Source organism: Nannobrachium achirus, assembly GCF_963921795.1.
Source record: "Nannobrachium achirus genome assembly, chromosome: 24".
Lineage (NCBI taxonomy): Eukaryota > Metazoa > Chordata > Actinopteri > Myctophiformes > Myctophidae > Nannobrachium > Nannobrachium achirus.
This window is the reverse complement of record NC_137831.1, coordinates 39,514,590-39,541,658: the sequence shown is the minus strand read 5'-3', so window position 1 is coordinate 39,541,658 and position 27,069 is coordinate 39,514,590. Positions and strand designations below refer to the sequence as shown.

At 40.3% G+C, this 27,069-nt stretch overlaps 2 protein-coding genes across 3 annotated transcripts in view; both read right to left on the bottom strand.

The window, feature by feature from the left end:
- Positions 1-574: 574 nt before the first annotated feature.
- On the bottom strand, positions 575-6,498 carry LOC308280281 (glucagon-1-like; the record flags this gene model as incomplete). Its single annotated transcript, XM_080720541.1, has 4 exons — positions 575-746; positions 2,508-2,624; positions 3,498-3,644; positions 6,395-6,498. The coding sequence occupies 4 exons, from the start codon at positions 6,496-6,498 to the stop codon at positions 575-577; spliced, it is 540 nt and encodes a 179-aa protein (XP_080576667.1).
- Positions 6,499-9,620: 3,122 nt separating this feature from the next.
- Positions 9,621-27,069, bottom strand: part of LOC308280489 (dipeptidyl peptidase 4-like) — a 34,629-nt gene continuing 17,180 nt past the window's right edge. For both annotated transcript variants that reach the window (XM_080720772.1, XM_080720773.1), the window contains exons 17-26: positions 25,884-25,931; positions 23,847-23,951; positions 22,915-22,984; positions 21,051-21,245; positions 20,181-20,235; positions 19,606-19,705; positions 17,083-17,138; positions 15,683-15,755; positions 14,011-14,084; positions 9,621-11,900 (exon numbers count right to left, since the gene is read on the bottom strand). In XM_080720772.1, coding sequence (XP_080576898.1) covers positions 11,811-11,900; positions 14,011-14,084; positions 15,683-15,755; positions 17,083-17,138; positions 19,606-19,705; positions 20,181-20,235; positions 21,051-21,245; positions 22,915-22,984; positions 23,847-23,951; positions 25,884-25,931 — 866 coding nt within the window. In that variant the 3' untranslated portion in view covers positions 9,621-11,810. The remainder of the gene's footprint in view (positions 11,901-14,010; positions 14,085-15,682; positions 15,756-17,082; positions 17,139-19,605; positions 19,706-20,180; positions 20,236-21,050; positions 21,246-22,914; positions 22,985-23,846; positions 23,952-25,883; positions 25,932-27,069) is intronic.

Below are 27,069 nucleotides of genomic sequence, written 5' to 3'. Positions count from 1 at the left end.
TAATCGTTTTCATGTTGAAAAATGTTTTTATTTGTTTATTTGTTAGGATCCCCATTAGCTGTGCCCTAAAGCACAGTCTTCCTGCGGTCCTCATATAAAAGCAGTACATACATTTAAAAACATACATTTGAAACATACATACATTTAATCAATCATACAAAATAAATGTATAAACATATAAAACTAATTAAAAAGCATTAAATGTTCCTCCAATACATCCTAAAACAGATATTTTCCCAGGTGTTTCTTTATTGTCTGTTTGAACAGTGATTTCTGTGTCAGTTTGGTCATTGGCAGTGGCAAAGTATTACGAGTTTCCATTTCTCTGTATTCTACTGTACGCTTCAAATAGTTTGTGTCTGGTTTGGGAAGTGAAAACCAGCCTTGTGTTGCCTGTCTAGTGGCATATGTATATGACTCCAAATAGTTTTTTAGCGGACTGTACCTAAATAATGGTGATTTGGATTGTAAGACCTTCCATGTTGAGAATATTATTGCAGCAGTAATTTTGTCTTCAACTTTTAGCCATTGTAAATTGAAATGCATGGTGATGATGTTAATGCTGTCACCTGGCTTACCTTTCCCCTGAGGGGTTGGACATGACCCACAGTAAATATTCTTTGGCTGCCATGGAGTCTAACACCTTGTTGACGTCACTGGTGAAGGTTCCGTCCACCTGTCTCTTCTGGCTGAGTGCCTCGCGCCTCCTGTCCGTCACGTCACGCCTCCCGTCCGTCACGTCCGACCTGGATTATAGGTAAAACACACCACAAACACACCCTGACGATCAATGATGACGCACACAAGACACACCCTAATCAATTAAGTACATAACGCACAGCCTAATCAATCGATAGAAATTCCGATTGTCAATAGCCTATGTAGTGTAGTCGGCATCACCGAGACGTTGATCATTTTGTCTTTCTGAACTATATAATGGTGTATAATAGAACTTTTTAGCACTAATGTGTGCAATCTTATACTGGCTTCACATTGTGAGCTTATAGAGCTGCTATTATCAGTCTGTGACGAGAAAGTATAAATTGGGCTTAAAGCTTAAGTTGATAACATACTAGCTCTGGTCCAGAGCATCAGCTCCACTGACGCTCTGACTAGACCGCGATTTCTCAGCCCCTACGAGCGCTAAACTAAACTACTTCACTACTCACCAAACCAAAGGTATTTTTGCGTTGTTGAAAGTCTATTCTCCGTGGTGGGAAACCTCTCGGCACCCCACCCACTCTGTAAAATACATTATTTTTGTCATGAAATAAAACACACCCACCTCGAGCCACCCAGCGGCCACCGCAGACACAATGGTTCACAACCTGGAAATAAGCGGCGGTCGAGTTCGATGCACTTTATTTCATGCCAAAAATAGTGTATTTTACAGAGTGGGTGGTGTGCTGAGAGGTTCACCACCGCGGTGAATAGACTTTCAACAACGCAAAACTACCTTTGGTTTGGTGAGTAGCGAAGTAGTTTTGTTTATTTTGACTCAAGTTGAGCGCTGGTAGGGGCTGAGAAATCGAGCTAATAACATGATAGGTGTGTTAGGTGTTCCTGCACAGTTAACTGTCATGCAGAAACACCTAAATGAAACACAGTTGAATGTTGTTATACTTTCAGCTGCGTTTGCCTGCCAAAATGTCTGCTATAAAAAGGGTCCATTGAAGCCACGTATTGTGCACCAGATATCATATCACCATGGGTTGTTTGACCATGTACAGGTGTGAATAATAATCATGAGTGGCGGTGAGCACAGACCCAACCAATCATCCTTTCAGAGCATAAGCAGGCGCGTCCCAAGGGGGGGGGAAAGTGGGACTGAGTTACTAGGGCCCAAGGTGGAGGGGCCTTAATTATTTTATTCTTTAGCTATTGAAAAATAGCAGATATACAAGCTCACAGCTGTGAGCTTGTAGATCTGCTATTTTTGTAAAGTTGTGAAAATGTGTGCAAATGTATTTTTTAAGCATTTAAGCACATTTGTACTAATTATAATAATATTTTGAGATGGGGGTCCGTGGGCCAAATACATATCATTTTGGGGGTCCTTCACATGAAAAGGTTTGAGCACCACTGACATAGAAACATATAGGTTAAAAAAAAAAAAAAAAAAAATGATTTGAAATATTCAAAGACTTGCACACATTTTCAAGATTTTTTAAAAATAACAAATCTACAAGCTCGCAGCAAGCTTGTAGATCTGCTATTTTTCAATAGTTAAAGCACCCAGGGCCCAGAATTTGGTGCGACACCCCTGATTCAGTGTGAGCATAAGATCAATCAACGCAGTGCAAAAGGTTCAGCTGATTTATTTGAACATCAACACAAGCCTTGGGGAAGGATTGGAGAAGATGCATGGGGACAGACTAGAAGTTTCTCTCTCTCAGCCTCTCTCTTCATCTGGTTGTCAGTGATACGTGGGGAGGAGGATATACTGATCAGGTAGTTTTCGGTGAGAAGGAGGGAAGGACGGCGGGAGGGAGGGAGGGAGTGCCTACTCTCGTTTCACTTGTCCGGCCTTGAGCAAGGCCACGAAGTCCTGGACCGCCTTGTCCTGCAGAAACGAGCTCGCGTCGCTGGTGAAGGTCCCATCCGCGTGGCGCTTCTCCGCAGCACTGCAAAAGGACATGTGTGTTAAAGGAGTCATGACATTAAAAAATGTCATTGTGGCTTTTTTTTCCATGTTTCCTAACCTCAATTACACCTCCAAAAAATTAACGTTCAACATTCAGTGGTTTTTCTGTAATCTGTAGTTTTTGGAATATAGGCTCAGAAAAGTGGGTTCATTCGTCTCTGGACGTACGCATCCTCATCATCCAGGGGAGGAGGTGGTTGGAGGTGAGGGTGAACGCAGCAACTGAACTGGTACAGTAAATGGTAAATGGTGCATTGGAACGATACAAACACAGTGGAAAGTAACATCAAAGGTGATACACCCTCCCCTACAACCACATCCTCCCCTGGATGATGATGCGTTAGTCCAGAGGAAAATGAACTCACTTTTCTGAGCCTTATTATTCAGAGAGAGAGAGAGAGAGAGAGAGAGAGAGAGAGAGAGAGAGAGAGAGAGAGAGAGAGAGAGAGAGAGCTATGAAATCTGTGTTCTAGATATATACATTCTGTGTTCTAGATCTATACTTTCTACGTGATTTAGTTCTATATTTTTATGAATTCTGAATGAATGCCAAATTGGCATGTGAAGCTTGACCAATCCTCCAATCCTCAATTGGTCAAGCATGCACGGGACATGTACGGGACAGACAAAATTGACCATTCAGATGGGGGGGACATGTAGGGACAGACAAAGCCACACCTTGGAAGCGGCTTTCACCGCTTCAAAAATGGCATGCTTGAATATAACTCCAAAAATGTCTTTAGTCAAAAATGTGACAATTCTCTCCTCGACACCTAATACAATTCTGATAACTTGGCCTATTCGTGTACCATTGGTCATTCTGTGATGTGTTGTCTTTCATAACTCCACTTACCCACTCCTCTTGTTGTTCATCAGCCATCGAACAAACTCCTGGGCCCTCCTGTCCTCCAGGTATTTGCTGTAATCGTTTGAGAACGTCCCCTCTGAGTGTCTCTTCATGTCTGACGTCACCCGGGGCTCCTCCACCACAGACTCTAGACTGCAACAGGTAGCACACAAAACATAGTTTTAAACCTTTTAACAACTTAATTTACCCCCATTTTAAGACCCCTTCTGAGGGTCCACACCGCCAGGATTTTGCCTACCTTTAACGTGGGCGCGCGCGCGAATCCATTGCGCGATGGTTCACCGATTCCATTCACAATACGATCCAGTCACGGTAAGCTACGACGGTAAACAGCCTGCCATTTCCCAAAGCGAAACCGATTGAGCCCAGCGTGGGTGTTGTGTAACATTAAACCGGATGGGATTTCGGCAGACAGGATACAGGCGTCGTTGTCCCGCCCCCCCATTTCCGTTTTGGAAGATCTGGATCCGTTTTTTGTGAATAGGGCCCGTCCATAGAGCGCTATGGACGGCGAATCGGCGATTTCTGCTTCTACGGACCGACAGCTTGGAATAAACTCCCACTACTCCTAAGACTACTAACTCCTAAGTATATTTCTATGTCAGTGGTTCTCAAAATATTTAGTTCCAGGGACCCTACGGACCGACAATATTTAGTTCCAGGGCTTCTACGGACTGACAGCTTGGAATAAACTCCCACTTGTCCTAAGACTATGTTTCTATGTCAGTGGTTCTCAAAATATCTAGTTCCAGGGACCCCCCATAAGCAAAATGTGAGTTACAAACGTTCGCAAAATACATATATTCAAAGATTTGCCCACATTTTCACGACTTTTTCAAAAATAGCAGATTTACAAGCTCGCAGCGCAGCACTTGGTTCCGCGCTGTGAGCTTGTAGATCTGCTATTTTTCAATAGTTAAAGCATTCAATAATTCTAGGCCTATTAATGAACTCAAGACTGCTAAAGTGTTAGAACTAGTGTGCTGATCAATATTTTATGACCTGGTGCACATTTGATTTACATTTTCTCTCTTGCTTTTTTTGTCATTCAATTTCTATCGATTTTTATCTCATTTTATCCCTTGCTGAGTTGTCTATGCTATTTTTGCTCACATGTTACTTCTCTGCCTACACTCCCACTGAGCCTACTGTACCTAGAAATATTGCTTACATTCCATTTCAATTCAGTTACATTTCATTATAGTGCCAAATCACAACAAGATGTCTCAAGATCGACACTTCACATATGGATCAGAGACCCGACATGGTCTCAGCCTGAGCAAGCATTTTAATTTAATTTGCAGGTTGAAATTAGGGTTTTCTGATTAATCGATTTTTAATCGAAATCGGGATTTTTTCCTTTGGACGATTTAAAAAATAAGAAATCGTAAAATCGATTTTCACTTTAATTAGGGTAATTCTTACTCATTGGAGCCTTGCACGGGGCAAAAAGTGCACAGCCCGGTCCTCCTAAAGCAGGACGACAAGGTCCAACCCCAAATTAATACTACTTTATCTCTGATGTGTAATTTCTTTGATGCACGTGCAGCGCACGTCAGACTGGGCAGGGCTCACAACATTAGATTTTGCTATTTGGCTATATAAAAAAATAAAAAAATAAAACAATAATAAAAAAAATTCATGTCCTTGCATTTTTTAAATGAAAACAACATAGTTGAAACAATGTATTATTCTTTTACCAAAAAATCGAAATCGGATTCGAAAATCGACTTTTCTGAGAAATAAATAGAGATTTTATTTTTAGGCCACATCGAACAACCCTAGTTGAAATATACAAACATGGGTAGCTGTGAAGTGCTGAGTTTTGTGGCGCCAGTAGCATTTTGCCCAACTCAGTGCCTCCTTTCTAAGAGTCATTGCGACCGTCAGGTCGCACAGTTAAAAGGAAAACTTCCACCGGCAGTGTCAGTCAGTCAGTCCCTCCGTCAGTATGTCCGTCATGTCACACTTTTGGCCCTACTCTTATCTCCGGCACCGTTGCCCCTATCCATGCCAAACTTTGCACACACACTCCTTGGCTGGCAAACCACAACCTCCGCCCCTGATTTCTCACATGGCCCTCTTCTAGCGCCAAATATAGATGGTTTTGAGTTTTGACATGTTTGAATGTATCTATTAATAAAATATTCACCTATAATGACATGCCTATGAAATGCCTCAAAATACGGATGCCAACTAGTAAGGGTTAGCAGCATCAGTCACCACCATCTCATCACCATTATGTCACCATATATGTCACAATGTCACCACCATGTAATCTGTTGCCGGCAGGGGCATCACAAGTGTGACTGAGTTACTAGGGCCCAAGGTGGAGGGGCCTGTCTTTAGCTATTGAAAAATAGCAGATATACAAGCTCACAGCGCGGCACCGAGTGCCGCGCTGCGAGCTCGTATAGATCTGCTATTTTTGAAAAGTCGTGAAAATGTGTGAAAATCTTCTGAATATATGTACTTTTTATGGCAACATTTGTAACTCAAATGTTGATTCTGGGTGGTCCCTCCCTGGGAGGCTGGGACTAAATATTTTGAGATGGGGGCCCGTGGCCAAATACATATCATTTTGGGGGTCCTTCACATGAAAAGATTTGAGCACCACTGACATAGAAACTTAGGTTTTTCCAAAAACCTTAGAAGGATTTGAAATATTCAGATTCAAAATATTCAGAAATTTTCAAGATTTTTCAAAAATAGCAGATCTACAAGCTTGCAGCGCGGCACTCGGTGCCGCGCTGTGAGCTTGTATATCTGCTATTTTTTCAATAGTTAAAGCACAAAATGGGAGTGAATCCTTGTACCCCTAGGGCCCAGAATTTGGTGCGGCACCCCTGGTTGCCGCGTCTCTGTATAGCCTTTGACCGTACCTTGAATTGCTGTCTGTCTCCAGTACGGGAACCTGCCAGCTACCCTGGACAATAACCAGCAACAGAAGAGCCGCAGCCAGGGAGTAGATGCCTTTCACGGTCATTCTGTAGCTGTGCCGTAGAGAGAGAGGATCACATAATGGTACACAGTTTACAGTTTACAGTTTAGGCATTTAGCAGACGCTTTTAATCCAAAGCGACTTACAATAAGCAGATAAAACATCACAATAATAAATATGTCAGTACATCAACAGCAATATAACAAATGCAAATGGATATCTATCAAGAAAAAACACAATATAATCAGTAAAGAAAAAAAAAAGTTCTAAAAACCTAAAAAACTAATGCTAACTAGCTTCATGTATGGTCATTGATTTTTCAGTGGTGCTAAGGGTTTAGGTGGAGTCTGAAAAGCTGAGTCTTCAGTCCACGGCGAAAGCTAGCGAGTGAGTCCGTTGTTCTACGCAAACACACATACATGCAGTTAGTTCCAAAAGAAACAGAAGAGATCTCTGGTCGCCAAACAAGGAATGGAGACGACCTGGACACTCCAGCATGCAAAACTGTGAGAGATACAAGAAAATCACCAATCCCATACACGTGCAGACTCTTAAATGACAGTGGATTCTAGATGTGAGATTTTAGGTTAAACGATTTTTTTAGATAGGCAAATGCATTTTTAGATTTGAAGTTTTACATTGTATTCAGCAAAATAATTCAGTGTTTTTTAATGGCACCTGTCTTTTTTAAACATCTGCGATCATGCTGAAAGTTGAAACAGTTGAAAAAAATTCTAGATGTGAGTTTTTAGGTTAAACGATTTTTTAGATAGGAAAATGCATTTTTAGATTTGAAGTTTTACATTGAAATCGGCAAAATAATTGAGTGTTTTTAATGGCACCTGTCTTTTTAAACATCTGCGATCATGCTGAAAGTTGAAACAGTTGAAAAAAAGAAGAAGATTTAGATCAAATTAATTCTTTTGAAAATGGTCAACGCGGCGATTGACCCATTTCAACTCCACCTCTCTGAAATCTACTCACCTTATCCTATTGGATTTTTTTATTTTATTTATGATATAAAGCTGTATGTTCCTCTTGTCTGGAACGAGGGTCTTTTGTTTTTTGCTGTCCTGGCCTGCAGGTGTATATATACCGTAAGACAGGTGTATACGTCGTCGTATGACGTGGAATAAACCAGGCTCTATCTAGATTGGCTCTCCGTTCAGGTGGTCCCATTTTCAGGGGCGTCACAAGGGGGGGGGTGGGGGGAAGTGGGACCGAGTTACTAGGGCCCAAGGTGGAGGAGGCCTTCGTTATTTTGTACTTTAGCTAGTGAAAAATAGCAGATATACAAGCTCACAGCGCGGCACCGAGTGCCGCGCTGCGAGCTCGTAGATCTGCTATTTTTGAGAAGTTGTGAAAATGTGTGCAAATCTTTGAATATATCGAGGGCTTGGAGCAAAAAGGTAATTATTTAATTTAAATCAATATGTTTAATCCGTCTATACTTTAATACAGATTAATTAGGCTTCAATGAATGTATTTCAAAATATACTTTTTAATGTTGTTTTTAATTAAATAATTACAATCAATGAAAAGCTGTCCTGTGAAAAAAATATAAATGTCACTTACGCCCTTTTTGCTCCAAGCTCTCGATATGTATTTTTTAAGCGAACGTTTGTAACTCACATTTGGCTTCTGGGGGGGGTCCCTGGAACTAAATATTTTGAGATGGGGGTCTGTGGCCAAATACATATCATTTTGGGTGTCCTTCACATGAAAAGGTTTGAGCACCACTGACAAAGAAACATAGGTTTTTAAAAAAAATCGTGGAAGGATTTGAAACATTCAAAGTTGGTTACGCTCACAGCGTGGCACTCTGTGCAGCGATGTGAGCTTGTATATCTGCTATTTTTCAATAGTTAAAGCACAAAATAATGCGTTTGAGCACCGCTGACATAGAAACATAGGTTTTTCAAAAAACCTTAGAAGGATTTGAAATATTCAAAAGACTTGCGCAAGTTTTCACGATTTTTCAAAAATAGCAGATCTAGAAGCTCGCAGCGTGGCACTCGGTGCCGCGCTGTGAGCTTGTATATCTGCTATTTTTTAATGGTTAAAGCACAACATAATGGGTAATAATGTGTTCCCAGTCTTATATGAGGAACATTCATGGGGGGGCCCGCAGTGAATCCTTCTTGTACCCAGGGCCCAGAATTTGGTGCGACGCCCCTGCCCATTTTACCACTCCCGCTAAGGCCAGGTATGGACGTTACTCTCAACCCATTAGGCACCGTCCCTCCTCATCGTCCAGATCAACAACCAGAAAAGGCGCTATTCATGCGTGAGGCCAGCTGTCACTTAGGTGTCGGAGATCAAACAACGAGCCCATCCTGTCAAATATAATGAAGTTACACGGCTATAATGTGGCTACTGTGTCATCCGGATGGGGATATGTTGTTGTAATAACTGTGACGTGAGTCAGTATCGGTGTATTTCTTTCCATTGCCTTCTCATGGGAAATATTGACCCGTTTCTTCTTCGGAGGATCGAGGAGGTCAACTCTTTTTTTCTCAGTGGATGTTTGTTAGGGAGATTGGAGGGGCCTTAATTATTTCATACTTTAGATATTGAAAAATACCAGATATACAAGCTCACAGCGCAGCTGCGAGCTTGTAGATCTGCTATTTTTGAAAAGCTGTGAAAATGTGTGGAAATCTTTGAATATTTTTTTTTTTATAAGCGAACGTTTGTAACTAAAAGTTTGCTTCTGGGGGGTCCCTGGGACTAAATATTTTGAGATGGGGGTCCGTGGCCAAATACATATCATTTTGGGGGTCCTTCACATGAAGAGGTTTGTGCACCACTGACATAGAAGCATAGTTTTTTTTTAGTTTTTTTTTACCTTGAAATATTCAGACACACATTTTTGAAATCTTTCAAAAATAGCAGATATACAAGCTCACAGCGCTGTGAGCTTGTATATCTGCTATTTTTCAATAGTTAAAGTACCCAGGGCCCTGCTGACTGGTCAAAGTTTAAGTTGCTGGCACTACAGTCCAAATCAACTTTATATAGCCTTCTAAAGTTCCTTGATGTAATTTTTTCCCAGAGCTGTATATAATTATAAATACCTGTACTGTATTTTTATTGTTCACTTGCAAAAGACAAATTATGTAATTCAAGTTTATGAAGAAGTCAAAGACAAAGTTATTTTAAAAATCTTTATTGAAATAATCAAATACAAAATAAGTCATAATTTGGAAGCTTAATTATTGTACAAAATATTCCATTCACAGAAAGTGCCACAGTCCTTCCATGTGGTACAATGTGTATAATGTGCATAAGTCAGTGCAATACACATTTCTGAATAGATTGCCAATGTAAGGCACAACCGTACACAATAAGCGAACGTAAAATGTTCATCAATACTTGCATATAACTAAACTGGTCCAAATTAAACAAATATGATTAAAGCTGTTAAATTCACTTTGGTATTGTAGCACATCATTTCCCTTTCCCAGCAATAATATACCTTTAGAACAAGGGTCTTCAACAGGGGGTCCAGGACCCCTAGGGGGTCCTCAGAGTTACTACAGGGGGTCCTCCAAATCTTTGTGATAGAAACTTTTTTCTCCTTTTTTTATTTTAACCACTTGAACCCTAGCGTCCATATTCTGAGAACTTTAGCCAACAATAGCAGATCTACAAGCTCTTGTAGATCGGCTATTTTTGGCAAAGAGGTTTGGTGTAGAGGGGAAAAAGAGCAGACTAAGTACAGAGTGAAAGGTCAAGTTTATTAAGTATTGATGGTTCAAGTGGTTAAATATCTGACAACACAAATTGACATCAATCCAAAATACACTGATGATTGTGCCGTCAGACAATGAAACCATATGGTATCTATGGTTTGTGGGGGTCCCTGCTTCATCTCTTGCTCAACTAAGGGGTCCTTGGCCTGAAAACTTTGAAGACCCCTGCTTTAGAATTTAGAAGCTAAACTAATCTCTACCCACATTTCCATGTCTCTATTATAATCTCTAATATGAATTATAATCTATTAATATATCATTACAATAAATATGAATAATCTCTCCACTGGATGTTTCCTCTTCAAACAAAATCCCTTTTTATCAGTGAAATGTCACATGGATTAATTTCTTAAGGAACAACTTTATTTTTTTACAACAAGGGTTCATATTTTAGATTGTAATTAAAGAATATAAAAGATGAGTGTTAAATTGATTTCATTTACTTCTTTCTATTGTTTTAGAGATTCTTATTTCAGTGTTTGGGGGCATGCGTACAAGTTTCTATATGTCAATTTACACAGAATAAGCCCATTCCCAAGATACAACGCAACCTTTCATGGTTGGATGTGACTTATGGGTTCTAGTAGTGTTACTGTAAATAGCAATAAAGAAACTGCTGGATTATTGTCTCCAAAGAGACATATTTAGCCACTTGTAGGCATGCCCCACATTTTAGAACTGTAAATATGATAAAACAATAGAACGAAGCAAATGAAAACATTTTAACACTCACTTTTTCTTTTCTCTAATTACAATCTAAAATATGAACCGTTGTTGTAAAAAAACAAAGTTGTCCTTTAAGCCTGATTTATCCTTGGTTTTAGCGCGTGTCTCATACGGCAGATCTACAAGTAAATTGGCTATTTTTTCTGTGCGAGACACCGGCACGCAACTAAGTATAAATCAGACATTATGGTTGAGGATACACCATTGACGACGTCTTTACAATCATAAGGATGTACAACTGTATCAGTGTCCGAAGTGTTGATCTCGGTAACACTCCAGTAACAGTCCAGTGGGCCCAGGGTTGTCACACCAAATTCTGGGCCCCGGGTACAAGGATTCACTCACATTTTGTGCTTTAACTATTGAAAAATAGCACATATACAAGCTCACAGCGCGGCACCGAGTGCCGCGCTGCGAGCTTGTAGATCTGCCATTTTTGAAAAATAATGACAATTTGTGCACGTCTCTGAATATTTCAAATCCAAAGGTTTTTTGAAAAACCTATGTTTCTATGTCAGTGGTGCTCACATATTTTCATGTGAAGGACCCCCAAAATGATATGTATTTGGCCACGGACCCCCATCTCAAAATATTTAGTTCCAGGGACCCCCAGAAGCAAAATTGGAGTAAAAAATGTTCGCTTAAAAAACACATATATTCAAAGATTTGCACACATTTTCACGACTTTTCAAAAAATAGCAGATCTACAAGCTCGCAGCGCGGCACCGAGTGCCGCGCTGTGAGCTTGTAGATCTGCTATTTTTCAATAGCTAAAGTATAAAATAAGTAAGGCCCCTCCACCTTGGGCCCTAGTAAGTCAGTCCCACTCCCCCCCCCTTGTGACGCCCCTGCACTCCAGTAACAGTCCAGTGGGCCTCAAGCAAAGCAGCGAAGCAGGAAGTGACTCATGTGGGTGTAGAGGTGCTGGTTGGCCCCTTCAAGACCGTGACCCTTGTCTGTGTACCACTGGAGGACGAGAAAGAAGATGTCAGATCTAGTTGTCTCCAGTGGTGTAAAAAGTACTTACATTCTTTACTTAAGTAAAAGTATCACTACTGCAATGTAGATGTACTTGGTTAGAAGTATTCAACATTTACTTGAGTAAAAGTACAAAAGTATTGGTATCAAAATGTACTAAAAGTACCAAAAGTAAAAGTACTCATCGTGCAGTTATCAAATGTATACAAATCTTTTGAAAATAGCAGATCTACTTGTTGATCGGCTATTTTCAAATGCCCCAAATGTATACGGCTGAAGTGGTTAATGTATGTTTTGTAATAATAATCAAAATCTACAAAGTAACTAGTAACTAAAGTTTTGAAATAAATGTAGTGGAGTAAAAGTACAATATTTGGATCCGAGATGTAGTGGAGTAGAAGTAAAAGTAGTAAGAAATTGGAATTACTCAAGTAAAGTACAAATAACTCAAAAGTGTACTTAAGTACAGTACTTAAGTAAATTTACTTAGTTACTTTACACCACTGGTTGTCTCCTTCCAAAATTCAAACCAGCACGACTATTTATCATTGATTTATGTTTCCTTTTTTTTCCTTCTTTTAATTGTGTTAGTTGCTGTAGTTGTAGGGGTGCAACAAATCGATTTAATAGTTTATAAAAAAATAAAATAAAACATTTCAAAACATTAAAATAGCAGGTCTATATCTAGTTCACAATGCTTCAGAGATCAGTAACTTTCTGCAACTTAAATCTCCTCAGAAAATAGTCAATCTACAAGCTCACAACGTTGTGAGCTTGGACACATCGTCGTTGTAGGGTGGAAACCTTGTATGTCCAAAACCGTTCGTTTTTATCATCTATACTATAATTTTGCGAATGTCTGAGTGAGTGAGTGAGTGAGTGAGTGAGTGAGTGAGTGAGTGAGTGAGTGAGTGAGTGTCTGTCTGTCTGTCTGTCTGTCTGTCTGTCTGTCTGTCTGTCTGTCTGTCTGTCTGTCTGTCTGTCTGTCTGTCTGTCTGTCTGTCTGTCTGTCTGTCTGTCTGTCTGTCTGTCTGTCTGTCTGTCTGTCTGTCTGTCTGTCTGTCTGTCTGTCTGTCTGTCTGTCTGTCTGTCTGTCTGTCTGTCTGTCTGTCTGTCTGTCTGTCTGTCTGTCTGTCTGTCTGTCTGTCTGTCTGTCTGTCTGTCTGTCTGTCTGTCTGTCTGTCTGTCTGTCTGTCTGTCTGTCTGTCTGTCTGTCTGTCTGTCTGTCTGTCTGTCTGTCTGTCTGTCTGTCTGTCTGTCTGTCTGTCTGTCTGTCTGTCTGTCTGTCTGTCTGTCTGTCTGTCTGTCTGTCTGTCTGTCTGTCTGTCTGTCTGTCTGTCTGTCTGTCTGTCTGTCTGAAACAGCGTTTCTCCTCAGTGGCTGGAGCAATTGATCTGAAATCGCATCACCATTAGCATATGAACACACCTAACATAACTGTGAAGCCCGTTTGTCACTTTCACAAATCATATACTGTATATTAGCATTTTTATGGTGTATCTACTATCTATTCTGCATCTAGCATGAGGCACATCTATTCTGCATCTAGCATGAGGCAACATGTTTAACCAGCTCTCTCTGGGTGTGTGTGTGTGTGTGTGTGTGTGTGTGTGTGTGTGTGTGTGTGTGTGCAGGCAGGCGGGTGTGTGCGCAGGCGGGTGGGCGGGTGGGCGGGCGGGCTGGGGGGGAGCCATTAAACGAAACAGGTATTTCTTACATTGATGCTCCTACATATTATCATGCAAGCACCAGTTAAAGTTACTTTCCATCCCTCATATACAGGGTGCATGTGCACAGTTGTGTATGGATGTGCACAGTGCACATCCCATAACCCACACACTGCACATCATTTTGGAGCTCATATCTTTGAACGGGTAAGGGCTAGTTTAAAAAAATGAACTAAACTAGTGAAAACAGCCGATCTACAAGCACACAACGCCTTGTGTGCTTGTAGATCTGCTGTTTTCACTACTTTTGTGCGACGGCCTTGTCTGATGAAGCAGGGCTTTACTTTGCGAAAGAACATAGAAATTTGAAACTTGGAGATAAGAGGTTTCTGCCCAACAGTGACGATATGGTGCTCAATCAGAAGACTCACCATGGCTTCAAAATCAACTTGTTCCTCAACCAGGGCTTTGGAGATCTGAGCTGACTGCTGAAAATGAACGTTGTCTGTGAAAACACAAACAAACAAAAGAACATCAACAAAGTGTAGGAGGATGACGTCATTCATGCAACACTTCATGTGGACTAAAGGCCACAATGTCCTTGAGGAAAACACTGACGATTCTTTGTTAGCTATCTCCTTCTAAATTAATAGAGTACTTTGTCATACAGCCTACTAGCCCTGTTGTTTTTGGATTGTTTTTGCTCACGCTGTCCCACTTGACATTGGATTTTGACTTTCTTAGTTGCCAAGTGCACATACCACAGAGTGCTTGTAAAACTATTACAGACAGTACTCTGTAGGGCCTACAAGCATCAGCAGGCCAGGTTCAGGCCTCCTATTATGCCTTAAAGGACCACCTCACCTCTGGGACAACCAAATCTTATTGTATTGTTGTTTGGGACACAATCAACACAATCCTGCATTTTCATATGATGCATTTTGCATCATATGACCAGTTGTTGCATGCTGAAATCCTAAAATATCTAAAAACACAGCTGGAACACAAAAAATAACTCAGGATTGTGTTGATCGTGTCCCAAACAACAATAAAATAAGATCTGGTTGTCCCAGAGGTGAGGTGGTCCTTTAAATCACACTTCACCACTTAAACCCTCTTTGTAAACTAATACTTAGTTGACCGGGATCGGCTTGTACTGCCTCTGCAATTTCCCACCCCTAAATCTCTTCACCAGTCAACTACCTCACAACACGTCATATTATAAACATGTCTATTTTTGGTGACTGTTCAGCCCAGAATAGGGATGCTAGCATAGTGGTTAAAAATAAATAGCAAAACATTGTGCATATCATATGACGAAGAAAAGTGCTTTGTAATCTGCTCAGTGTCGCATTTGAAATAGGTTACAATTTACTGTATATTCTGGTTGTTTGGTTATTAACTCATCTAGTGCCATTCCCGAGATATCTCGTGAAATGTACTCGAGTATATGTAGTGCCATTCACGAGATATCTCGGGAAAAGTAATATATTACTGTAACAGCGAGTACATTACCGAGAAGAATGGGCGGAGGTCCGGAGACGAAATCCGTCGCTGATTTCGCATCATCACGGCTCCACGAGCACAAAATAGTCCCATCCATAACATTGAGGTGGACGGGGGATCTCATCTTTAATGTCCATTATCTCAAAACTACACTTTAGAAGCTAGGATGGAGGCAGATGCTCGCTTATGTTATGTTATAAAAGCTCCCGGTCGGCCATTACACAACTCCACGTGGACAAGGATCGGTTCCGGCGCACGACCCGATGACGTCAGACCGGAAGTGATTGCGCTGTGGACTTCTGGCCTTCAAAATAAGATAACGGCGGTGATGCCAGCCTGAAGGTGGCGTCGTGGACTTTATAATCCGTTAATTTCAGGGGCACTAAATGAGTTAATAGGCTATATTGAATTAAATTGATCTGAGAGTTTATCAAGAAGTAATCATAAAACACATTTGCACAATGGAAAATATTGATACATGTGATTTATACCGACCCGTGGATCTGAAATAAAGATTATACGGCATATAGGCCTGACATTCTTTGCTTAGAAGAACCATTTAGAATACTTTTTGCGTGGACTGTGTGGTTGTCTTACCGTCTGCTAGTCCATGAATCAAAAGATATTTGACATTATGGAAATTCTTGGCCAAGGCAGTAACTGTGCTGTTCTGAAAAATATGAATCAGAATGTGTTCTTTTTTCAGAAACAGTGGTCAAGGGTAATTCAAACAGGGTTCCCACTAGGGCATTCACGAATAGTGATTTTTATTATTCTAATTACCGGTATTCGACCTCAAAGTATTCGAATAGTCGAATATTCGACAGGACTGGCCAAACAGTCAAATATTAAGTCAGCAAGAGGCGAACATTGTGAAAATAGCAGATCTACATGCTCACAACGCCTCGCAACGCGAGGCGTTGTGAGCATGTAGATCTGCTATTTTCACAATATGTATCTGTGGAACCATTAAATGTAATACCTACAATTCCAAGTGCTTGTCAGGGATGGGGTCCCCAGTTCAAATATGTTTATTTTGGGGGTCACGGCCTAAAAAGGTTTGAGAACCCCTGGTATAGAGCATTAACAAATTCATCCACCAGGGGCATTGACAACTCATTCTTATGACTTATCTCGCCAAGCTTTATAAACTATATATTGTTTAAAGAGAAAACAATCAAAAAATGTAAATAAGCAAATATTCGACTTCGGTGAACAACGTCGAATAATGACTTTGATTTTGGTGAATGCCCTAGTTCCCACACATTTTAACCAATGAATTTCCAATACTTTTCCAAAACTTCTCCAGAATATTTAACCCAATTTCCAGGCCTATGAAACAACCGTTCAGCGCATATAACTAGTCTCTTACTCCTATGTGCAATGCCCAAAGACAGGCAGTGTACAGTAGCAAAAATAAATCATAGAATGGTGAGAAAATGAGATCTGTTTTTGTCACATACATTTAGGCTGCTATCACGCCTATTTGGCAAAAAACTGCTTATGTTAGTTACTTGTATGCTCCCCTGTATGATGGTGTGGAGGAATTCAGATCAATCAATAATCAATGAGAAAATGAGGAGACAAGACAATGTATATGACAGTATTGTGCACCAAAAATAGCAGTTATAACAAGCTTACAGGTCTGCTATTTTCGGTGCACGACCTTGTAGCACAATGTATAAATCAGGCTTAAAACTGTTTCAAATTTTTAGTCTGAACTGTGTTTCATCTTTATTTCATTTGAAATAAGATATTACTTATCTTACATACTGTAGGAAACCGTGTTTTCCTTATAAAAATGAGGCCTTTTCTTTCCCCAAGGCTGGGAAAGTGAGGTACTATTTGTTTCAGTTTATTTTGTAACTTACATGATCAGTGCCAGAAGCAAATAAGCAATCTGAACAATCTGAAAAGACTCTGAAGTTGAATGACTTGGCTCTAGTTTATCATAGTTAAATATATAATATAATACATATATGTTTTATAGTACTTACGTAATAGTTTGGGTTTTCAGAAGGTAGGTCCATGTACCGCTCTGTGTAGATGGAATCTGGACCATAGGTTGACAAGACATACAATACAGTAACGTTAAGATGATTGAAAATGTGACTTAATAATTGCAGTGATCTATGATAATTCTCAGATAACTTATGAGTAGATAATCCCCTCCTGCTCAACACATTTAAGACAATCATTTAAAGGACAATTTGTTTTTTTACAACAAGGGTTAATATGTTAGATTGTAAATAGAGAAAAAGAAAAGAAAAGATGAGTGTTGAAATGTTTTAATTTACTGCTTTCTATCGTTTTAGTGATTTTAGACAACTTTGATTTCAGTGGTTTGGGGGCATGCGTAAGTGGCGAAATATGTCTTTTTAGACACAATAAGCCCATTCTTAACTCATACAGTGCCTATCCCGAACTAGTTCGGGATAATTTGGACCTTATTAACGTCCTGGGTGCCTATCCCGGACTAGAATTTAGTCGCCGATATTTACCATCCACTCCAATGCAATCCAGGATCTTTAGAGCTCATTTCTCTGTTCCATGCATATCCATGAGGTGTGCAAGGTTTAATCATGGCTAAATCGCCGAAAATAGGGCTTCTAAAATGCTTGGTAGCCAACTTCAAGCTAACTTCATCCTGTTCCTGTACATGCACAAAGGAAAGTGTTCAGGCGCATCATGGCTGCGCACGGCTTGTGCATATACCAGCGTATCTCTATGGTGAATTCTATGGCCATTGGGCGCCCTCTAGTGGTGAAAGCTGGCACTGAAAGCGTTAAGATGCAGCATAATCTTTCATAGGCAGATGTGACTTATGGGGGCTAGTAGTGTTACTGTAAATAGCAATAAAGAAATCGCCAGCTTATTGTGTCTAAAACCACTTGTACGTGCCCCCACCCACTGAAATCAAAATTGCTAAAACAATAGAAAGCAGTAATGAAAACATTTTAAACACTCGTCTTTTCTTTTCTCTAATTACAAGTCGAACCCTTGTTGTAAAAAAATAAAAATCACACCCAATGTGAAGTGAGCGGTGGTCGTGCTTGCATAACATCTTCAGACTGGGATTTAAGTCTAGTATGTACAGGCTATGCTACACACACACGTTTTGCTATGGCAAAAGGCTGAGGAAAAAGGCTACAGACATACGACATATGACATCACTAGACAAACATGATGCTACGTACACACATTTTACTATGGCAAAACGCTGAGGAAAAAGGCTACAGACACACGCACAGCCACTTATAGGAGCGGTTTGCACCGCTCAACAAATACAAAGTTGTCCTTTAAGAGCAGGGAGATAAAAATGGTGTTGGAGTGGAGGTGGCAGCAAACAAGGCATACCAACCTTCAGTGACGTTGATACTAGGGCATTAACGACTTGTGATTTTTGAAAGTCGACTCGATTTAAAAAGTTGAGTTGAAGTCGACTTTATCGTTTGGTGGCGTCATCACATCACACACGACCCCCCAATTATTTTGGTGGGTCCCCAGATGATTAACCTAATGTGAAACATTGTTTTCTCACTCAACTGTAAACGAACCAACATAAAGTTTAAGTGTATAGAGGGTATCTTCACATTTCCAATGTGCCAATTTAAGGACTTTTTAATACCTCTAAAATGACAAATTAAACATTGTGGACATATTGGATCATTCCGTCCTTGACAATAAGCAATCCTACTGTTTGAATGCTGTACAGACTCACACATGGAGCAAAAATAATGATAGAAAAAAAATACAAAGGATTTTTTTTTTCTTTTTTTCAAATTCGACTTTCGACTTTCTCTGATGGGAGTCGACTTGTGTAAAGAAGTCAACTCAGTCGACTTTTTCGTTAATGGCCTTGTTCAGGGGTTCCCAAACTTTCTTGTCTCAGGGCACCCCTACATTATGATTTTCACTCCCAGCACCTTATATTTACAGCATATCGTCGTTGTCGGGTGGAAACCTTGTATGTCCAAAACCGTTTGTTTTGTATTTATCATCTATAAATTGCACTAAACTAGTGAAAACAGCAGATCTACAAGCACACAACAATTGCGAGGCGTTGTGTGCTTGTAGATCGGCTGTTTTCACTTGTTTTGTGCGACAGTCTTGTATGATGAAGCAGGGCTTTGCTTTACCAAAAGACATACACATTTGAAACTTGGAAATACGAGGTTTCTGCCTGACAGTGACGATATTTTAGTGATTATGTTGCAAGGAAAATGTTGAGATAATAGCCATTTTGGTTAGAACTGACTGAAAAAAGTTTAAAATGATACAAAAAAAATCCAAATATTATCAAATGATCTCGCGGCACCCCTGGACTGCCGTCGCGGCACCCCAGGGTGCCCCGTCACCCACTTTGAAAACCCCTGCCCTAGTTGATACTAAGAGGAACAACAGTGAATGTGGTACACGTGAGTGTAAACCTCTCGAGTGTACAGTATGTGCCTGGACTACATTGCAAGCTACGCATCATTATTGAAAATAGATACACAAAAAATTAAGATGAAGCATACCATAATATTCCCAGTTAGCGACGGGAGCAACTGCCATCCCACATTTGAACAGTCCACTTCCAGATCCCAGCACCATTGATGTTACATAGCCTCCATAGGACTGTGAAATGAATCTCACATTAGTCACTATATACTGTACTATTGTTTTATATGGTGCATACAGTATGTGCTGGTTTTTGACTGCTTAGTGCTTAACCACTTCAGTCCTATTTTATACTTTGCTGTATGCCTTTATTACACAGCAAAAATAGGCGATCTACAAGCTCACAACGCACCGTGACACGTTGTGAGCTTGTGGATTTTCGCTATTTTGCAAACGTTTTCTCACATTTTTCAGAATTCTTTCAATGTTTTAAACATTTATGAAATAGTTTTTCTATTATATTCTTTACTCATTTGGCCAGAAAAACTGGCCAGGGTTTGCTGCAGCTAATTCTTTTTATGATATGCCTATAATGAATGAGATTCCCAAAATAGGGACGGCAATAATAATAGCTAACATTGTTAACAGTGTAATAATTCCAACAACAATGTGATTCCAACAATGCAACTGGTTATCTTTTTAAGAAACTCACCCAACCCCAGATTGCAATTCTGTTCTCATCAATGTACCCCATTTTGATAAATTCACTGAAACAGAAGGAATGACATGTATATGTGTTGTTAATATGCCAGGGCAGCATTGAAGATAAGCAGCAACATTTAACGTCCCACAGTGACTCAGCATCTGTCTGACATCGACGAGATCAAGGTTCAGGTTAGCGCTACTGTTTTATCACCTTTACTACTGTATAACTTGTGGTTATGTGGGACCCCCCGGAGGGTCCCCAGATGACAGATGACAGTAAAGTGACTTTTAAGATTAAAGTCCATTACTGGATCAAAAGCAATCAACAAAACTTTACTATAAAAGCTGCTCAAACATTGGCCAAATTGTCAAATAATATAAGAAAGTAGGGATGGGACGATAAGAAAATTTCATATCACGATTATTGTGACAAAAGAAATCGCGATTTACGATATTATCACGATAATCAAAATCCATTATCCTGGGGTGGAACATTTGCCAAAAAATTGCAGATCTACAAGCTCACAACGCGTCACGACGCGTTGTGAGCTTGTAGATCGGCCATTTTTTGGCAAAGAGATTTGGTATTGAGTGAAAAAAAGACTGTATCAAGTACGTATATTATAAGTACATTTTACCTACAGTATAGAGGGTTTAAAGGTATATTCAGTGATTGTATTACATTCAAATAAAAATATAATTGGTACATTTTCCATTCATTCTCCTCACTAGAATGTGTGCTGACCATATAAGGACTTCCACCATGGCCCTTACGAGCATAGCTAGATTCGGGTTTCAGAGGTGGCCAGCTGTTTGCTTGAATTAGCGTGAGCTTAAGTGTTGGCTTGTACTAAATCTGCTTCTGCCGAATCCTCACCGGACCGCTGTTATCTGATCTTCCACTTCGTAGGTGCCCAGCCGCTTATAGAGTGCGTGCATGATATGGTCGCCCTGGTAACCGGTCCCCCTTCCATCGAATCTGGCCACTATGATCTTCTCTGTGCTGGCCAGGTAAGAGGACCAACCGTTGCTGTACTCGAACGTTACTGTCTGGCTGTAAGGACCGCCGTATCTGGAAGATCAGAATTAGGTTATTTCACTGGCACATTTGAGGTACTTTCTTTTTTCTGTCCCGTACATGTTTTTTTGAGGATTCCCATAGATTCAAGGAGTGGCCTTGTCTGTCCCGTACATGTCCCGTACATGTTTTTTTGAGGATTCCCATAGATTCAAGGAGTGGCCTTGTCTGTCCCGTACATGTCCCGTGCATGCAGAATTGAGGATTGGTCAAGCTTCACATGACAATTTGGCCCGCCAGACAAAATCATTCATTCATTCAGAATTCATAAAAATATAGATCTAAAGCACATAAATCTAGAACACAGAATGTATAGATCTAGAACACAGATTTCATAGCTCTAGAACACATAGAATAAAAATTCACCCCTTCACTTCGAACCAAGGTTTGATTTTTTTCTTAGAGAAATGCTCAACACGAACAAATAACACATGCAAACAGTACAAAGGTATAGCAGGGGTCTTCAACGTTTTCAGGCCAAGGACCCCTTAGCTGAGAAAGAGATGAAGCAGGGACCCCCCTCTACATATTGTATAAATGTGTGATTTGCATCGATTTCATAGATGGATTCAACATTCTGGTTTGACAGCACTGTCATCAGTCTATGTTGGATTCATGTTAATGTGTATTTTCAGACATTTAACCACTTAAATCGTCGATATTTTGCAAACTTGGCCTTTCACCAACTTTACCTCTACACCAAACCTCTTTGCATAAAATAGCCGATCTACAAGCTCTCAACGCCTCACAGCGCGAGGCGTTGAGAGCTTGTAGATCTGCTATGTTTGGCTAAATTGATGCGAGGGTTCAAGTTGTTAATTTAGAATAATTCTCCTATCACACAATGATTTGGCGGCCCCCCTGTAGTAACTCTAAGGACCCCCTAGGGATCCCTGACCCCCTGCAGAAGACCACTGCACTACAGCATATGTCAGATATTGAGTATGATGTTCTTGTGTTGCGAGTTCACCATACAGTTACAGTTAGCCTTTAAATAGAGTCGCAATCGATTCAGCTTTTTGTGACGGAACCACCCAAAAACAATGAACTGGAGCATAACAAATCAATCTACTTACTGTTGATCATTGTCATTGTCACTTGCATGTACAATCCTCTTATTAATTGTGTTGATTTAAGAGGATGTTTTTATCAAAGTGTAAATCTTATCCCCAAAAAAGGGCCAAATTATGACTACATAACGGTCAGGAAATAAATATGTGAACACAGTGATAAATTTGAAGTGTGGTCATGATGAGAGCCTAGATTACAGCCATAGTTATGCGTTCAAATGTTTTAGGAATATGAAACACCATTTTCAGCATATCGTCGTTGTCGAGCGAAAACCTTGTATCTCCAAGTTTCAAATTTGTACGTTCTTTCGTAAAGTAAAGCCCTGCTTCACCATACAAGGCGGTTGCACAAAAGTAGTGAAAACAGCAGATCTACAAGCACACAACGCCTCGCATCGCGAGGCGTTGTGTGCTTGTAGATCGGCTGTTTTCACTAGCTTAAATCACTTTTAAAATCATACAAATACAAACAAACAGTTTTGGACATACAAGGTTTCCACCCGACAACGACGATATACTGTGCCATTTGGAAACGGCTGTAGTCACTATTGTATCAGTGTTGTGTCATCACGTGATGATGAGGAGGACCTTACACGTCTATCAGCAGGGGATACTTCTTAGATTCTTCAAAGCCAGGAGGCAAAGTCATCTGGTACCACAGCTCTGGGGGAAAAAATCCATATGAAATATAAATAAGACTTTAAGGATTCATTTAATTTAATTCGAATTATTTGACGGCTTAATGCAGTGGTTCTCAACCTGTGGGTCGGGACCCCCAGGGGGGGTCTCCAAATTATTTTGGGGGGGTCCCCAGATGATTAAAGGGCCAGTTCACCTCTAGGGCAACCAGATCTTATTTTATTGTTGTATGGGACACGATCAACATGATCCTGAGTTATTTTTTGTGTTCAATCTGTGTTTTGAGATATTTTAGTATTTCAGCATGAATGATGATGCATTTTGCATCATATGATGCAGCATGATGACTGATATGATGCAAAATGCATCATCATTCATGATGAAATACTAATATCTCAACACACAGATTGAACACAAGAAATAACTCAGGATTGTGTTGATCTTGTCCCAAACAACAATAAAATAAGATCTGGTTGTCCCAGAGGTGAACTGGCCCTTTAACTTAATGTGCAACATTGTTTTCTCACTCAACAGTAAACACACCAACATCAGGTTTAAGTGTATAGAGGGTATATCTGCACATTTCTAAAGTGACAATTGAGGGACTTTCTAACACCTCTAAAATGACAAATTAAACATTGGCCAAATTGTCAAATAATTAGACGCAGAAATTGTGAAAATAGCCGATCTACATGCTCACAACGCCTCGCAACGCGAGGCGTTGTGAGCATGTAGATCTGCTATTTTCACAATGGAACCGTGTTATACAAAATGTAATGCCTCAACTCTTAGTGCTCGTCAGGGTGGGGGGGTCACCAGTTAAAATATGATTCTTTCGGGGGTCCCGGCCTGAAAAGGTTGAGAACCACTGGCTTAATGCACTTACTGAAATCTCCAATCTGAATGGTGCCGTGACGTATGGTGGGCATGTGGATCTCGGATACTCGACTTCCAAACTCTTTGTTGTGCTCCAGAACCCTCAGCTCCGAAACTGTAAAAGTGGAGAACACAATAAGATATCGTTGCATGCTGTCAGGCAGAAACTTCATATCTAACTTTTTGTGTTTTTTTCCCCCGTAAATTCACATCACGTCACGTCCAGGGGCGTCACAAGGGGGGGGGGGGGGGGGACGGACTTACTAGGGCCCAAGGTGGAGGGGGCCTTAATTATTTTATACTTTAGCTATTGAAAAATAGCAGATATACAAGCTCACAGCTCTGCTATGTTTGAAAAGTTGTGAAAAAGTGCATGCAAATCTTTGAATATATGTATTTTTGAAGCAAAACATTTGTAACTAAAATTTTGCTTCTGGGGGGGTCCCTGGAACTAACTATTTTGAGATGGGGGCCAAATACATGATTTTGGGGGTCCTTCACATGAAAAGGTTTTGAGCACCACTGACATAGAAACACACAGCGCAAATTTTCACGATTTCTCAAAAAGTGTGAGTGCCGCGCTGCAAGCTTGTACAGTAGATCTGCTATTTTTTCAATAGTCAAAGCACAAAATAATGCCCCCTTCCCCCTATGAAGAACATTCATGGGGGCCCCGCAGTGAATCCTTGTACCAAGGGCCCAGAATTTGGTGCGACACCCCTGGTCACGTCACATAAAAGCATTAACCCATTTAGGCCTAGAATTATTGAATGCTTTAACCAGTGAAAAATAGCAGATATACAAGCTCGCTGTGAGCTTGTAGATCTGCTATTTTTGAAAAAGTCGTGAAAATGTGTGCAAATCTTTGAATATATTTATTTTCAAAGCGAATGTTTGTAACTCAAATTTTGCTTCTGGGTGGTCCCTGGAACTAGATATTTTGAAATGGGGGTCCGTGGCCAAATAAATATCATTTTGGGGGTCCTTCACATGAAAAGGTTTGAGAACCACTGACATAGCAGTCTCTCAAGAACAGACTAACTGAGCTCCAGTTGAGTGAAAAGGACCTTTTCTTTGACGATGGCTGGCCAGATTGCTGACATAGAAACATAGGTTTTTTTCCAAAAATCTTAGAAGGATTCAAAAGACACTTATAGAATCGGGTCAAAATTCTAATTTTCACGATTTTTCAAAAATAGCAGATCTACAAGCTCGCAGCGCGGCACTCGGTGCCGCGCTGTGAGCTTGTATATCTGCTATTTTTTGTATATTTAAAGTTGTACTATGTAACTTTTTTTATAAAACAAATCTTAAAATTCTCCTAACTATTAAATCACAAAAGTTTTAGAAGATCCGCGCCGTGAATTTCAGCCTGTAAAGCCTTCTCTATATGTAAACTGAGATCCTTGCCGTGGACCGGATCTCGCGCCAAAATTGCGTCATCACACTACCGGCCAATCACAGCGAGGGTTATACAACTGCCGGCCAATCACAGCGCATCTTGAAGTGGGGTCGCTATGGCAGCCATATTTGTTGTCGCCCGTTTGTACCATCCCTTCTCTAGGTAATTTCGCCTACCAGGCAGGGTGAAGGAGTCCGTATCTCTGGAATTACTGAACGCACAGGAACAAGGGACCCCTTAAAAGATAGATCTCAGCGAGGTGGAGGCAGACGCGGGGGTCTGAAGGTACGAAAAACGGATGAAAGACGCGGACGCGACCGCGGTTTGCTATAGGGCTAATGACCACTAGTTGGGCAACTTACACAGTATGGCTTTAAAGCATAAAATATTGCGTCATAATGTGTTCAGGCATAAAAGCATTAAAGGTTGCAGATCCACAAGCTTGAAACAGCTTTTGAACTTGTAGATCTGCTTCTTTTGCCGTTTTTTGAATTTGAATCAGTTTTGGACATATGAGGTTTTCCCCCGACAGAGACGATTATGAGCATATAGAAAACAATAGATCTTTCCCTGACGTAAGTGTAGATCCAGAATAAAGTCGGACAAGTACGTATACACTAATAAGAGATTAGATAGCATATCTACCTTCTCTGCCCCTGTTGTCATAGAGATAGTAGCGAGGAATTGCTGGACCTTTGAATGCAAGAGATACACACACACACATTTAGGACGGGAGAGAGAGTACAACGTACAATATAACAATTGTACACACACTATTATGCACACACACTTGCTTACAAAACACTGTACTTAAGAGCTTAAGGGAATATTCCACTGTTCTTCAAAGTTGATGGAAATAAGTTATTTGATGCTCTCTGTATCGGCGAAGCAGGAAAACTACTGTTATTCTTCCCGTGACCTCTAGGGTAAATGGCTTCGACAACCAGGCATTCACAGTGAATTCTGGGCATTGTAGGAACAGACAGCAAAGCAACACCATTTTCATTATGGGCCAGAGAAAGTTTGTTTTCATTGTCACATCAATTACAGCCAAAAGATTTTTTGCATTAAACTACAACATTAAAAACACATTTACTGCCATTTAAATATGCCTTCTTTGGGATCTCCCTGCCATAAGTCTCCATAGACTCCCATGTAATTTATAGTGCACAGATCATGCACGCCCATGCACAGATCTGTTCACAGCTTTCAAACAAAACAATCAGATTGGAAATCCGTTCAGGCATTCTTGAGAAAATAGCCATTATGTTTTACATGTTATGTAAGCAAAGATGGCTGCCCTGGATGAAAGATAGGGTTGTATGGGGGTGGAACATGCAAAATCGCGATTGAAATCATGTTTACTAGATTTAATGGGGTCCAAAAATATATATTTTTTAATAAGTAAAAGTTGATTAAAGTCACTTGGCAGGGAAGTCCATAGTGAGATAGTTGATCTGAAAGTCGTTTGGCACTAAGTGAGTTAATATCGTTTGACAGCACAATCATCAGTGTATTTTGGATTCATGTCAATTTGTGTTTTCAGACATTTAACCACTTGAACCGTCAATACTTAATAAACTTGACCTTTCAACGATTAAACCATATCAATTATACATTTTGTTGACCTTGTTGAAGGTCTGTGCTTTGCCCTCAACACCAAATCACCTACTTTTGCCAAATGTTCGAAGGATAGGAAAACATCCACAAGTTTTGACAGTGGACAATTCCTATTCCTTATCCTTCATGTTTTGTGACAGCATACAGTAAGCAGGGACGTGCTGGCCATTCGGAAAAGCGGGACAATTCCCGAACGGCCGGTTCATTCCCG